Source organism: Pelodiscus sinensis, chromosome 19, assembly GCF_049634645.1.
Source record: "Pelodiscus sinensis isolate JC-2024 chromosome 19, ASM4963464v1, whole genome shotgun sequence".
Taxonomy (NCBI): domain Eukaryota; kingdom Metazoa; phylum Chordata; order Testudines; family Trionychidae; genus Pelodiscus; species Pelodiscus sinensis.
In genome coordinates, this window is record NC_134729.1 from 4,130,781 (window position 1) to 4,146,479 (window position 15,699).

Sequence of the window (15,699 nt, forward strand, 5' to 3'; positions counted from 1 at the left end):
TGGGGCGGCAGATTTTTTCTTTTAATAGCTGCAAACTTTACATTGTAGTCACAGAACTAAAACGCTAGACTTACAAAGGTCAGCATCTGTGGGAGCGCCCTCTGTAAAGCGCTCTCCTTTTCTTTCCATTCTCCTTAGAACAAAAAAACAACCAAAACCAGACCTAACGACACAAAAGCCAGTCCAGACCCATGGGTGAGCTTCGGTTTTAGAAACAAACAAAAAAAAAAAACCAGAGAGAGAAGGAGGGAGGTTTCCTCTGAGGACGTGTGAATGGGGTGAACGGAGAAAATAGCCTCAAGAGGCAGATGGAAGTCTTGGGGGATGGGGAGGCTCAGGTACAGAAGCAGCTGGTGGATGGCAAAGGGCCTGGCAGGATTGCTGCCCGAGACCCCTTTCAGCGAGCTGCCATGCCTTGGGAGCCAGCCCCTGAGAAGCCCTGACCATTCACAAAGCAACTGACGATTTTATTTCAACCTGCTACCTCACGCACAATGCAAGCCTCACCTGAGCTGTTTAGTTTCATATTTAACTAGCGGCCCACCCCCATCAGACTGGAGGGCGCAGCTGGGCTTATTTTGAACCCTGGGCTTTATGATCAAGTCAGCAACAGCATCTGCTGGCACTGGCGAGGCCCCGCTCCACCTTTGGGGTTCAGATGGTCCTGAGAACAAGCAGCCTGGACTGAAACAGGGATGCTCTCAGGGCCACCCCAGACATGGCTGGCTAGAGCCTAGGTTGTGTTGCCCAGTTTTAAAGCAACAGGACTCAGTACGTACAGGAGCCCAAAGCCTATTTGGGATTTAACCAGCTCATCACCAGGCAAAGCCACACCATGGTCATTCCCTAAAAGAGGGCTGTCGGTCGGTATGAAGAACACAACCGGCCTTTCTGCTATCTCTGGGGGAGGCACTGTCCCCAGGGTCTCACTTCCCGCATTCTGCCTGAGCCCCGGGAAGCCGGGACTCTCTCTACTAGAAAGCAGGGGACCAGGTGGGGCCGAGGGGAGGGTGGGAAAGAGGGCAGCCTCTATCCTGGTGAGTCCTGACAGTGAAATGATACTGCCACAGCCAGGCAATATACTGACTTCCTGAACTCGCGGGGCTATGGAGGGGCCAGCACAGTGGGTACAGAGGGGCGGGTATTCGGGCAAAGATACAAGTGACACACCCAGGCTCTGAGGTTACTGTGCCCTTCGAATCATGTGGAATGAAGCCCTTCACCCCTGAATTCTGCTGCCTTGTGGAAGACCATGCGCAGTTGCTATGGGTTCATGGAAATCCAAGTCACTCGCCTGCAGGGTGGAAAGCCCGTCTCCTAAAAGACCTCTCCCTAACGACAGAGAGGGTTCCAAGGGTTTTCTGGTTCACATTTGGATTCTTCCTTCTTGGTTCCTGTCTCCCCAAAGGAACGAGCAAGTCCCGCCGGCGATGGAGCCCTTCCACCTGCTGTGGGCGGCTCCGAACAGCACGGAGCCACAGCGGTGCATGAGGCCCTTTAGGGGGGCGGTTAGTGTGGCATGGCCGTTATCCTCATGCTCTGCGAGGCAATGGGGTACGTCACCATGGGTGTGGTGGCGTGGCTCATAGTGATACCTCCCAGCGGCTGTGCCATTGAAACCGCCACGGGCGCCACTGACACCGCCACAGGCGCCATGGAGACGGGAGGAGCCATGCCCTGGGCGATGGTCTGAGCCAAAGCAGCCGAGAGCGGGGTGATTTCAGGGTTCATAGGGGGTGCTGCGTTGGCAGGGGGTGCTGCCTGGGCTCCAGCCGGAGCCACCAAATCCTGCTGGGTGACGGGGCGCGGCTGAAGGGCCTGGCTGCTGAGTGTGGTGTGTGTCTGGGCAATACTGTGGTTATAATTGGTGACGGTGCCCACGGTCGGGGCCAGGGTCTGCTCAGTGGCTGTGGCGGTGGAGCTCAGAGTCATAACTTTGGCCTGGTTCCGGAACTGGGCGTTCTGCTCCAGCAGCACCTCGTTGGTCGCCAGCAGGTTGTTGACCTGTTTCTTGAGGTCCTCCACGCGCTTGCGCAGCATGATGTTCTCCTCCTCCAAGAGCCGGTACTCCACTGTGCGCGGGCTGGTGAAGCTGTACTCGTAGGTTTCGAAGTGCAGCCCATCCACGCGCCTCCTCTTCAGCACCGGGTCATGGTCGTCATAGCGGTCAGGGTCGTACATGACATCATAGGGGTCGTAGCGGCGCACGGTGGTGGCAATGCCCTGGTCCCGGGCCGCGATGACCCGAGCGTCATACTCGTACTCTCGCTGCAAGTGCTGGAATTTGCACTTTGCTCCCCGCTGGCAGTCGCCCTTTAGGAAGTCCCGGCATATCGGTACCTCCTCCTTGCTGTTAGGCAAGTCTGCCGGGGAGAGGCCCAGCCCAGCGGCCACCTTCTGGCGAAGGCGTGGGGGCAGCTCTCCCGTCTTCTTGTAATAGTCCTCGTCCTCTTTGGTGCCGTGGATGAAGCGGCAGTTGAGACGCACGCACTCCTTGTTCTGGAAGTCATGGCAGAAAATGAACTCGTTCTTGCGCACGCCCAGGTTAGTGACCTCGCTGATGTCGGGGTGCCGGAAGCGACAGCGCTTGCCTCGCTTGCAGACGTTGCGCAGGAAGTCACGGCAGATGTCGTCTGAGTTGGTGCCTGCCTCATCGCTGCTGCTGCCGTTGTTGTAGCTTTCACGGTCGGGCATTTTTCCACCCACGCCCTACCCGCTCCACCCCCGTTGGCGTGAGTTCAGGCAACTGCAAAAGAGGACAAGAGGCAGCAGTAAGAAAACAAGACAATGAAGGGGCAAATGGAGTCTTACTTCAAGGAGTGAATTGTGCTGGTGTGGCTGGCAGGGAAATATCTGCCCTGAAGAATTACAAGCAAGTTGCCGCCTCTGTTGTGATTAAGTTTATGATCAATTTTCAGTGTAACGTTTGACTGTTCAGTGCTGCAAAATCTACATGGCTGCTCAGAGGCTATGTCTACACTGGCGCTATCTTGCGCCAGAGCAATGCAAATGAGGCTAAGCGTGGAATATCGCCAAGCCTCATTTGCATATATAATGACCTGCCATTTTTGAAGAAGAGGCTCTTGCGCAAGGAGCTGTCTACACTGCCCCTTCTTGCGCAAGAAAAACCCTCTTGCACAATGCCGCTACGCTGATTATTTTCAGGAATAATGGCATTGCACAAGAGGGTTTTTCTTGCGCAAGAAGCGGCAGTGTAGACAGCTCCTTCCTGCGCAAGAGCCTCTTCCACAAAAATGGCGGCTCATTATATATGCAAATGAGGCTCAGCGATATTCCATGCTTAGCCTCATTTGCATAGCTCTGGTGCAAGATCGCACCAGTGTAGACATAGCCAGGTTGTTTTGAAATGTCGTGTCTCTCATGGCCATGCTAGGCAGGGTTAGTGATTTAAATTTGGGACCGTCTGACCTTGCGGTTTCTGAGATTTAAAGTTGAGGGATTCTGTATGAGAAATTATCAACTTTTATTTGCATAGAGCTTGTTATACTGGTTACTTCACAGGACCCAGCATGACTCTCCTAACTTTGTTGTACAGCCACCTTTCCGTTGAGACTTGGGCTGAGAACCAGCCAACTCTTTGTGCATAACAACCCAAACAGCTTCCAGACCTTTACCACGGTACACCATTCCACTGCTAGTTAATAGTACCTCTACAAACCAGATGCAGTGGATGGAATTTGCACACCTGCTGCATTTCAATAGTGGCTTTGCCTGCAGTTCCAAACCACCACAAACTGAGTCTCTAAACAAGTAAGGTTCAGACTCCTTCAGCTACTAGGGATGCAATAGTGTAGTCGATTAACGGATAGCAAAAGATTATAGGTTAATGCTATAGACTACACGCATTCCTCCCCCTGCCAATAGTACATTTTTTAGCAGGCTGGCCAGCAGCCTAGCTCAGTCCCAACTTGTGCTGGGTCCGGGACCTATTACTGCTACAGTTCTGCATTTAAAGTGTATTAAGAACTAGGTGGGCAGGCAGCCTAGCTCTGTTCTGGCTTGCGCTGGGTCTGGGAGCTCTGACACCCCCCCCCCCCCCCCGGACAGGGGCTGCTGCCTCCGTATTAGAGGCAAGAGTGTGGGACAACAGGCAGCTGCTTTTTAAACTGGCTCCCCTTGCAAACTAACTCCCACCTGGCACCCAGTGCTACTGCGTCTGATACAGAGGCAGCAGTTTGGAGTGGCATGGGGCTCATCGGGAGTGGGGCCAGAGTGCACTGGCTACCAGCCCCAACCCCAACCCCAACCCCAGGGGCTATAGAATAGTCAAGTAACCGATAAGAATTCATGAGGTTAATCGACTATGTAATTAACTGATATTTAACATTCCTATCAGCTACAATCCAATAACTGAATGCTTGGTGCATGTATGCATTTATCATCCAGCTCTCTTTTGCCTCATCAGACCCTTCAACAGAGATTGTTTGTTCAAAAAGGCTCAGCTTTACCTGTAAGATCCAAAATCTTCAAAGTCACCGTGGGCCAGATCACAGCTAGAGGAGCTGACTTGATTTGAGATCAAAGTCCTAATGAAATTAAAACAATCAAAACAAACTAGTAGTCACTCATTTTATATTAGTCAAAACCAAAGCAGAGAGGGCTGATTTCACAGCATCTGATACCAGACAGGATTAGGGGCCAACTTTTTTATATTAGGGTCAGTATATCAAGGTGGCAGCTACTTTTATTTTAAAATCACACCTGCCCAACAGGGTACATGGAATACCCTGGCTGTCACACAGCATAGCATCCCATCTCCAGCTGTTTTTTTATAGTACTTTATGTACTGCAGTACATGAGAACTCTCATCTGAATGCTGTATCCTGAATCTCAGAGACAAGAGAAGTCTGTCATCACATGCAGTTACATCCACAAACAGAGAGTAAATTTTTCTAGGGCAGAGCAATTGTGATGTGTACAGCACCTGACACAATGGAGCTGGGACTGGGGCCTCAGAAACTACATTATAAAATACATTTTACCAGGCTGATCTTGTAAATCAAGGCTGTGGATCAAAAGCTGTTTGTACATATATCCAAAGGCATGCAAGAGAAAGCTAATAAACCCTCAGCCTTTTTGTTTAATTATAGGAGGACAGGGCTTTCTGGGTCAGAATCCAGTCCCCTGCTATTTTATCATGAGAACCTACCTATTCATAAACTTACCTAACGAAAAACTGAAGGAAATTCAAAAGATTGTTGCTGTTTGCATTTCAGAGCCCGAGATCATTTCATTAGAAGCTAGGAGAGAAAAGCCTCCGTATTTTAAATCTTCCCCCATAAACCCACCACCTACTTTGGTACATTTCTGCGTAACCCACCAAAACGTCTCAAATATCCCTGGCGGACACAAGTGGACGCCGAGTATTCCGGGCAGCGCGGTCTCCTAGTGGGAGAGCCTGGATGGGGACCCAGGGCACCTGTTGTCCAGCCTTTTGCCCGGAACGAGCAGCGCTTATTTCTCAGCGGAGCTGCGATAACTCGGCTGCGGCGGGGCCTCAGCACCAGCCTGAAGGGCCCCCCCCCCGTGTCAGGGGAGCAGCGCGGGGGGAGGGGCAGACCCCGGCCCGGCCGGGGACCTCAGGGGCAGCCCCCCCCATGGACAGGGCAGACCTAGAAGGCGGGGGGGGGGGGGGGCAGACGCTGAGGGAGAACTGGCCAGAGGGACGCACGGGCCGGGCGGGGGAGGGTCCACGGGGCCCCGCGGGCGCGGACTGGGGGTTCGTGGGACCCACGCGCCCCCGGCGCAGCAAGGGCCCCCAACCCCGCCCCTAGAGCCCGGCCGGGCCTCTACTCGGGGCGGCCTCTCGCTCACCCGCTCTCCGGCCGCGTCCTCCTCCAGCCGCCACAAAGAGCGGCCGCTTCCGCCTGCCTCGCGGAACTACTCTATGGTTCTTCCTGCCGCAGGCCGGAAGCGGGGGAACGGATGGAGGGAGTGAAGGGGTTCCCAGCATGCAGCGCGCGCCCCGCCGGCGTTGCCACAGCGACGAGGCCCTGCTTCCTGTGACACCAGCCCCGGCGGCGCTCGAGCGGCGAGGGAACAAGCGCCCTCTGGCGGGCTGGCGCTTCAAGGCAGCGGTCACTACCCTTGCTGCGTGACCCGCCGGAAGCCCCGCAGCGCCTAACACCCAGGGACAGGCCGAGCACAGCGACGGGTGTGCAAAGCCTGGGGAGCAGTAGAGGGGTCTCGTGTGGTTTCTATTCGCAGCACACCCAGGATTATCCTCCTCCACGTGTTAATGCATCAGGCACCAAAATCCTTCTGGGAAGGGCACCATAAGCTCGAGCTCATCCCTGGGGAAGTGCCAGCCACAAGGCAGCTAGTCACTTGAGAAAGGGGTTAACCAGTTACACTATTGTCTTCTCACACAAGTGTCTCACTAGACCATCTCCATATCTTGTGCCACCCACTCCATCAGGGGACTAACTCAGTTAAGCCTGATCTCATGCACATCCAGGCACAGAGTAACATCTTCGGTTGTTGGCCTAAGCGTCAACAATTTCAGACTGCCATTATTCCTCCTACTCATGGGACTTTGCAATCCCTGCACATAGTAATTTTTATTGCATGAGATCAGCCTTTCCTTCAAGGGATTCGACTACTATAGCCATCACCTTAGAATGGTAAACATGTAGTTAGCCCCTGTCAGCCAAGTTCAAATACTGGGAAGCCCTTGCCTGGTTCAGAGATTCTGAAGGCCACAACTGTGAAGTGTATCAGGGTGTATGTGCATAACACATTGCATCCAGACAAAATGAGTTGAATGAAAAATGGGTGATTGAGATGAATCACAAGGATTCCCTGTTGTGTTCCCTTTCTCTGGGGCATCTGGTATTGACCACTGTCAGCAGACAGGATAGTGAGCTAGATCAGTGTTTCTCAACCTTTTTTATAAAGTGCCCCCTCTTAAAAATTATAAGTCTCCCCCCCCCCCGTACCTAGAATTTTCAGGCACTTTTCTACCATTGCAAAACATTTGTTTAGACAACTTAATCATAGCCAGGCAAGCAATTACATTTTTGGGTGTAAAAAGTACAATAATGAAGTGCTCTAAAACTTAAAATTCAGTTCTCCAAATTTCAGTTGTGTTGACATACCCAGCCCCCAGACTTCGAGTACCCCTAAGGGTTGAGAAACACTGGGTTAGATAAACGTTTGACCCAGTAGGGCTGTTCTTGTGTTCTTAACTCACATCAAAATTGTGCTGCAGCTTGGACATTTCAACATCCCCAGCAAAAGTGATTTCCCCGTTAAGTGGATTCTCTTATTCTCAGAGATCAAAAAAGTCAAAAGGGGAGCTGGAGACACACCAAAAACATGCTACTATGTCAGGAAAGGGTCCAGAAAAAGCAAGCCAGAGAAGGGCTGTATGGTGTGACTTTAAATGTCAAGTTACATATATGCTGATCATTGAGATGGTTTTAAAATCAACTTAGGGCTATTTAACATGCAAGACTAAGAAAAAACATGGTGAATTCCCAACCAAACCAGGGTTTATTGTATACCTGCTACATTGAACTACAAAGACCAGAGCCAGTCCAGAATGTCAAAACTCAGGGCTATCACCCATACAGATGAGCCCTTCATTCCTAAGATTGAAAACTCTTGAAGACAGTAAGAAGCCCTCTTTCAACATCCGGAAGTAGGCACATCTGAAGGATTTCAGCATCCCAAGCTCCAACATCATATGCTCTGCTTTGCAGCCTCAGTAGCAACATAGAAGACGCCTACTTGGATCTCTGCCTCATCTTTCTCCTTTTGCGCTTCAGCCTGAGAAAGAATTTTATCCCATCAGAGAAAGAAAATCATGGTAAAAAAGCTATAGCCATTCTATAGCAGGCATCCAACCTGATGAAATGGACTTTTACAAGTCATTATCAGGCCTGACACCTGTTTAAGAACCCATCAATACTTTTTTAGTAAAGTTAGCATGCAGTTTTTAAAGGGCACTAAGTTCCTACAATATCTGCCACCTAACTGAACAAGAACTGAAAAGTGAAGTGACTAGAAACTGAATAACCTATTACTGTCTACCAAAGTGTGACAGCTAAACAAAAAGCATGTTAAATTGCAAGTAATTAATTGAACAGTCAATGCATTTTACATAGACTATTCAATTGGTCAATAGGACACCCCTTCCTTTGAAGTGTAGTTGCTACATTTCAAAGGCGAAGCACCACCTGGAGCCTAGGGTCAGCTGGGGACTCCCCCAATGATCCCAGGTGGCACTGCCACTGAAGTGCCACAGGGAGTCCAGTGTCAGGCTACACGCAGCAGTGCCACACGTAGCCCAGGGTCAGGAGGAGAGTCCCCAGCTGATCCCAGGCTCCACTTGCCTCTAGCTTTCTGATAGAGGCAAGGAGGAGCTGGGGGGGCAAGTGACTAGTTGACTAAACTGTCCACTATCCAATAAGCATTTGCTTATTGAACATTCAACTAGTCCCTCACATCCCTACTACACAGCATGGCTAAAGTTGATTTAAGCTATGCAACGCAAGCTACACAATTGACGTAGCTCAAGTCGAAATAGCGTAATTCAGCTTTTGGCACAATCTACACAGCAGGAAGTTGAAGGAAGAACATTTCCTTCAACTTCCCTTACTCCTCATAATGAGGATTACCATGAGTGGGTGTAAGTGGTCCTCCAGCTCACCATTATTTTGAAATAATGGCTTGCAGTGTAAACATGCTCTTTGTTATTCCAAATGTCAGTTATTCCAATATAATGCTGTAGTGTAGACATAGCGTAAGGTGCTACAGAGCTGCTCATTTTTATATCAGCTTCAGTAGAGGGGACAGCTCTTGAACTAAGGATGACTTGCAATGGAAACAAGGAAAGAGGCCAGAATAAGCTTATTCCTGCTTGCCTTTCCAAAGTTTTAAATTTATAAGCAGACCTGAAAAACAATTAAGCACAGTAACAAAGGAGTTTATTTTGTTTGGAAAAGGAGCTTTCACCTTGCAAAAAAATTTTTTATGACTTAAGTAGTTTGGCCCCTCAGTTAAAAACAAACATGTCATCCTTACCTGTCATGCTCAACACAAAAAGCTTATTACACCAAAGACCAAAAAAAGTCAGCAGCAAGGAGATAGCTTTAGCTTTGAGTTGGCCTGACTGCTCTTATACTTAGCTCATCTGGCAGCGCTGTGTAAGAAATTTTCACTGGAAATAAAGTTAGGTTTAGTTCTGCACAACCCTCCCCAAACAAGAAAGACTGTTTACAAATGATGCAGTCTAAGGATTTTGTGACACATTCCACAAAGTGCTTCATGTGCAATGTTTATCTTCAATCCCCATCTGCAAGTACCAGTCTCACTATTTTACAGGTGAGAAATAGAGGCATGAGAGACTTACTCCAGGTCATACAATAGAAGCAGGAATTTAACCCAGAACCTAGACAGTATTTTACTTTTAAGACCCTCCTGCTTGTCCTTGTATTGTTCCTACAACCACCGTTTGTCAATTGAGATTGTAAGCAACTTGGGTCAAGGCCCACACGACATCTACCACAGGCATGGGCAATAAATTGAGGGGGGCTATTCCAAGAATCTGGGATGGAGCCTGGGTGCAGAAGGGTGCTCAGACTAGTACAAAGGGCTCTCAGATCAGCTGAGGCCTTTAGACAGGACTAAAAATCAATGCATTTTAACTGCCAAATGAATGAGGACTATGCAGTACTGTGCTAAACCTAACCCATGCAACTAAAAAGTTTTTTATATCAGCTATTTACCAAGTTTGAGCAGCCATCTTAGCCAGGCACTTAATACACATTTCTGGCACCCAAGACTTACATTTTCTAAGTACGCCATGCAAAGCATTCACATCGATTAGTGCAACCTGTCTGGCAAGCAAGGCAAACCAAAACACAAGTTTAAAACATACCTGCGCATTCGCTTCTTGCGCCACTAGAGGAAAAAGGGGAAAACACGAGATGGTCAGTGAGCCTTGCAACAGCAGCTCAGCCTCCACAGAACTAGGGGGCCCAGCTACCCCATGCACCAAGCAGCTCGTGCCAGAGAGAACGCGAAGGCAGCACCCACAGCCAAAGGATGGGTGGGGAGTGACTGCCCGGGGCTACGAGTCCCCACTGGAACAGCAGGGATCTGGGAGGGGGGGGGAGAGAAGAGATCTCGTGCTGCAAGGGAACAGCCCCACGTGCGCGCAGGCCACCGCCACGCACGTGCCTGGAGCCCAGGGGCGGCTGTGTGCCAGAGCTTGGGGGGAGGGGCCCCGGAATGGGGGGGGGGGCGCAGCGCAAGATAGAGCCAACCCCCCCCCCCCCGGGAGAACCAGGGGCGCTCTGGGCAGCCCGCCCCAACCGCCAAGGGCCCAGCAGCTCAGAGTCCCTGCAGCTAGCGGGGGGATGGGCCCCAGGCCGGAGAAGGCCCCGCCTCCCCAATGGCGTCGCCCCCCCCACCAACCCGGCTCGGCTCGGCCCCCATCACCCGCCCCCCAACAGACCCTGGTGCCCCTCACCCCGCTCACCTTGGCTCTCATGATGGCCCGGGCTCAGGGCCCGCGGATGGGGGCGGATGGCGGCCGCGGCCTCCGGACTCCCACAAAATGGCGTCGCTAACGGCCGAGAGAGAGAAAGGCCGCGATCGCCGCCCGCCTCTTTTATAGGCCAGTTCCGGAAGGGGGCGGAGTGAAAACGTCACAATACCTCTTTCGCGGAGCATGGCGGGAAGCGGTTTTTCCCCGCCGCGGGGCAGCACGGGATATGTAGTTTTCTCCCACAGCAAGGGGCCTCCATTTTGAATACAGCTCCTGCAAGCTGAGCTCAGAGCTGCTGAGGGGGAGGTGCAAGGCCTAATCCCACCTCCAGGGACACTCCAGTGGCCTGAGCTTCGTTGCCCCTAGAGACACAGTGCACAGGCCCAAGTGTTTGGTGTGCAACAGCAAGACCCTGACTAGTGCAAGGGACCAAGCTGGGATAACAGCCTACTATTGCTGTGCAGAAATGGAGCTGCAGCTGCTCCTTTCAGAACATAGGACAGCCACAATGGGTCAGATCAAAGTCCACCTAGTGCTGTAGCCTGTCTGCCCGCGGCGGCCCATGCCAAGTGCCCCACAAGAAATGAACAGAACTGGGAATCATCAGGTGATTCATCCCCTGTTGCTTATTCTCAGCTTCTGTCAAACAGAGGTTAAGGACACCATCCCTGCCCATCCTGGCTAAGAGCCATGGGTGGAGCCATCCCCCATGAATTTATCTAGCTCCTTTTTTGAACCCTGTAATAGTCTTGGCCTTCACTGCATCCTCTGGCAAGGAGTCCCACAGGCTGACTGTGCATTATATGAAGAAATAATTCATTTGGTTTGGTTTACACCTGCTGTCTATTAATTTCATTTGGTGACTCTTAGTTCTCGTGTTATGCAAGGAGGTAAATAACACTTCTCTATTCCCTTCTCCCCACCTGTCATCTATTACTCCCCCTCATTAAATTATCTTTTTTTCCCCCCAAGAGAACAGTCCCAGTCTTAGTCACCTCTCCTTATACAGAAGCTGTTCCATCCCCCAATCATTTCTGTTGCCATTTTCTGTACCTTTTCCATTATCTCTTTTTTGAGATATGGCTACCAGATGTCTGCACTGTATTTATGATCATTTCTGTTGCATTATCTAACCCTTTCCTTATGGCTCCCAACTTTCTATTCACTTCTTTGACTGCTGCTGCTCATTGAGATGTTTTCAGAGGACTGTCCACAACACTTCCAAGATCTTTCTCTTGAGTGGTAACAAATCATTTAGACCCCATCAGTTTAGATGAGATAGTCCGGATTCTGTTTTTCAGTGTATGTAACTTTGCATTGATCAACATTGAATTTAATCCACTGCATGCAAAGGGCACCCCTCTCTGCCAATCCACAGCATTAGTATAGCCTCAGCTACAGAGCCTAGCTTCCTAGCTCACACATTCACCTTCAAGCCCTAAAACACTGGGCAAGATGTTGGCCTGACTGACATGCAGCTGTTTGTGTGATGGTACAGTCTGGCCTACTGGCCAACAACTCCAGGGTCACCTGCAGAATCAGGGGAACTGCTAAAACAGAGTGGCTAGGGGTCTAACAGATGCGTATCTTCTTTGGATCAGTGTGGTCTATGTTTGGACAGGCGAATGCACCTGCCCCCGTGCTGCCAAGACCAGCTAGCCTCACTCCAGCTCAGGCAGAAGGGAATATGCAGAGGAATGCAAGCCAAGCTTGATTCAAGAGAACTAGAAACTAACCCAAAGCTGATGGGAGGAAGGGGGGCACTAGTAGCAGTCCCTCCCCCCCCCCCCCATAGCTGTTCTACATCAATAAAGTGAAATGGGAGGGATGGGGCCCCACTGATTATGTTGAAACTTGGTCCCCAAATTCTCTCCAAGATCCCAAGTTGCAGTGATCACAGCAACCAAATGTGGCTTTTAGCTGCTTTCCCATTCAGCCTCTTCTTTAGCTTTGTCTCCCCCAGACTTCTGCCTGTTCCCTCAAGTGAAAGGAGACCTTGGTGGTGAGAAGTATTCCACTGATGATGAAATGGTCATAATCGTTGAGGAGTTTCTGAATAAGGATTCCAACAAACTGGGCATAGTCAAACAGGACCTACAATGGAGCAAGAACATCCATGGACATCCAAGGGGCTACTAAAAAGTGGGTGCACACCTGGTAGGATAACCGCCCTCACAGTCTCATTATATTAATAATGACTATTAAGTTCACAGTCATGCTGGAAAGGCATAACAAGAGGGTGTCAGTTCTGAGACCGGTCCTGTTCAATATCTTCATCAACAATTTAGATAATGGCACAGAGAGTACACTTATAGGCTGTGTCTACATTGGCACGATCTTGTGCAAAAACTTGCTGCCTGTCTACACTGGACGCGAGTTCTTGCGCAAGTAAACTGACGTTCTAATGTATGAAGTCAGTCCTTCTTGTGCAAGGACTATGATGCTCCGCTCAGGAATAAGCCCTTTTGCGCAACTGTTCTTGCGCAAGAGGCCAGTGTAGACAGGCAACATGAATTTCTTGTGCAAGAAAGCCCTATGGTTAAAATGGCCATCAGAGCTTTCTTGTGCAAGACAGCGTCTACATTGGCATGGATGCTCTTGCACAAAAGCATATCTCTTGCGCAAAAGCACATGCCAGTGTAGACACTCTCTTCTGGAAGAGTTTTTGCACAAGAACTCTTCCGCAAAAGAGTTCTTGCACAAGATCATGCCAGTGTAGACGTAGCCATAAAGTTTGTGGCTAATAACAAGCTGGGAGGGGTTGCAAGTGCTTTGGAGGATAAGATTAGAATTCAAAATGATCTGGATAAACTGGAGAAATGTCCTGAGGTAAATAGGATGAAATTCAATAAGGACAAATGTAAAGGGCTCCACTTAGGGAGGAACAATCAGTTTCACACATACAGAATGGGAAGCAACTGTCTAGGAAGGAGTCCGGCAGAAAGGGATCTAGGGGTCATAGTGGACCACAAGCTAAATATGAGTCAACAGTCTGACACTATAGCAGAAGAAAGCAAACATGATTCTGGGATACATTAACAGGAGTGTTGTGAGCAAAACACAAGTCATTCTTCTGCTCTACTCTGTGCAGATTAGGCCTCAACTGGAGTATCGTGTCCAGTTCTGGGCACCACATTTCAGGAAAGACGTGTACAAATTGGAGAAGATCCAGAGAAGACCAACAAAAATTAAAGGTCCAGAAAACATGAGCTACGAGGGAAGAGTGAAAGAATTGGGTTTGTTTAGTTTGGAAAAAAAGACGACAGGGGACATGATAGCAGATTTCAATTACCTAGACAAGAAGCAATGGGCAATGCAGCAAGGGAGGTTTAGGTTGGATATTAGGAAAAGCTTCCTGTCAGTGTGGTTAAACACTGGAATAAATTGCCTTGGGAGATTGAGGAATCTCCATCATTGGAGATTTTTAACAGCAGATTGAACCGACACCCCTCAGGGATGATCTGGATGATGCCTGGTCCTGCCATGATGCAGAGGCTTGGACTTGATGACCTCTCAAGGTCCTTTCAGTTCTATTATTCTATGTCGGCAGGGATTCTACTGAAATATAAATAATTGAATGCAATTGTTTTTTGGTCAGTCTAGATACTTTCTGAGCCCTGTCCTAACCGGGTGCCCCAGAAGGTCATGTGGAAAAGCCTTCCTGTGCCTAGATCCCTGCAAATCCACGGATAGCCGCTCTATATCTGTGGGTATGTGTCTGCAGACATGGATGTGGCTATCCGCGACTCATTTTTGCAGACAGCTCTGTAGCAGGTGGAAATAGACTTGCCCAATCCACATTAGAGTGAGGGACAGCCAGGAATATAACCCCCAGGCTGGCTGACCTCCTACAGAGCAGTACGGTGACAGCAGCAGAGGTAAAAGAACCCACAGCTGAGGTACACAGCTGTGCCAAGGCATTTGTGAATGCCACACCCCCTTGATTGCGGGGCATTAGGGTTAACAAATAACTGCCACCACCAGCTTGGGACTTGGAACGGACTTAATAGGCCTTATTGAAATATCCTAGTGCCCCTCCTCAGATTAACCTCCGGGGCATACAAAAATCCCCAGCATAAGGACGCCAACATGGTCCACCCTAACGCAGCGCATGCTGCTTTGGTTACTAGCCAGCAGAATGAATGAGACCGAGGAGGTGAGAACTTACTGTACAAGAATTTAAAGGACAATTTGTTTCTCACACCAAATGTCCCCTGCACTAAATACATCCACAGGGATTCCATTACCTCTTGCCTGCACTACAGCTAGGCAAGAGGATCCTCCACAAAAGCTATGGGGCAAAAATGACCTGATTACATGACCATCCGAATGTGAAATGCTCCAACACTCTTGGGCCAACCTGGCCCTTCCTTGTGTCACCCCTCCATCATGAAAATTAGCTTATGAATATGCATAATTCATACTGATGTTGCATGACCCATTTTTCATAAAGTTGTAATCCACTGAATGTATATCATCTGTGCATGCACATTTAACTTTCTCGTATGTGAAGTTAGAAATATTTAGTGGGAACCTGTTTTATTCGTGCGGGGTATTCTAGTAAAAGCCATATGATACTTTAGGACCGTGGTTGTCCAACCACTTCTGAAGCAGTAGCCACTGCTATAGCCAACTAGCCACATGTGGCTAGCATGTTGGAAATCACGGCTTTAGAAACTTAATGGCTCAGTGATCAAGTCAACGACCAGTGAATGAAAAGGTAGGAAACCAAACATTAGAGGTGGGTGGCCAGGATATCCCCACTTAGCACCCAAGATGCCTGCTGGAAACATCTAAGCGTGAACAGGAGGAAGAACTGGGCCAAAGCTAGGAGGCTGTTTAGCTTGTGAAAGATTATTAGAACTATTATTAGGATAAGAATTTACATGTAACCAGTCTTAGTGTATTAGGATTAGCTGTTGTTTTGTTTTGGCTTAGTAACTTACTTTGATCTGTTTTCACTTGCAATCACTTAAATCTTACTTTTCATATTTAACATTTACTATCAAACCCACTTTAAATAATTGTTACCTGAGAGGAGCAACCACTGTGCATCTCTGCACTAATAAAGAAGGTGAACTTTAAAGCTTTCCGTGTAAAACTTATACAGAATAAAATGGATTTGGGGGTTTGGCCTCTTTGGGGCCCTTATAGCGGAGATGGTTCAATATCTATGTTGCTCT

General features: G+C 49.3%; 1 protein-coding gene across 3 annotated transcripts; it reads right to left on the reverse strand.

Annotated features, from left to right (window-relative positions):
- Positions 1-6,026, reverse strand: ZC3H10 (zinc finger CCCH-type containing 10). Of its 3 annotated transcripts, XM_075901911.1 has the most exons (4): positions 5,836-6,026; positions 5,187-5,261; positions 4,470-4,547; positions 1-2,746 (listed from the first exon to the last, which is right to left on the reverse strand). In XM_075901911.1, the coding sequence occupies exon 4, from the start codon at positions 2,692-2,694 to the stop codon at positions 1,510-1,512; it is 1,185 nt and encodes a 394-aa protein (XP_075758026.1). In that variant the 5' UTR covers positions 2,695-2,746; positions 4,470-4,547; positions 5,187-5,261; positions 5,836-6,026; the 3' UTR covers positions 1-1,509. The 3 variants fall into 3 exon arrangements, with proteins under 3 accessions (XP_075758026.1, XP_075758027.1, XP_075758028.1); XM_075901912.1 differs by lacking the exon at positions 5,187-5,261; XM_075901913.1 differs by lacking the exons at positions 5,187-5,261; positions 5,836-6,026 and adding an exon at positions 5,342-5,829.
- Between the last annotated feature and the right edge of the window lie 9,673 nt (positions 6,027-15,699).

Bases quoted from the DNA above. Each gene is read 5' to 3' on its own strand.
- ZC3H10 (XM_075901912.1), bottom strand. From the start codon at position 2,694: ATGCCCGACCGTGAAAGCTACAACAACGGCAGCAGCAGCGATGAGGCA.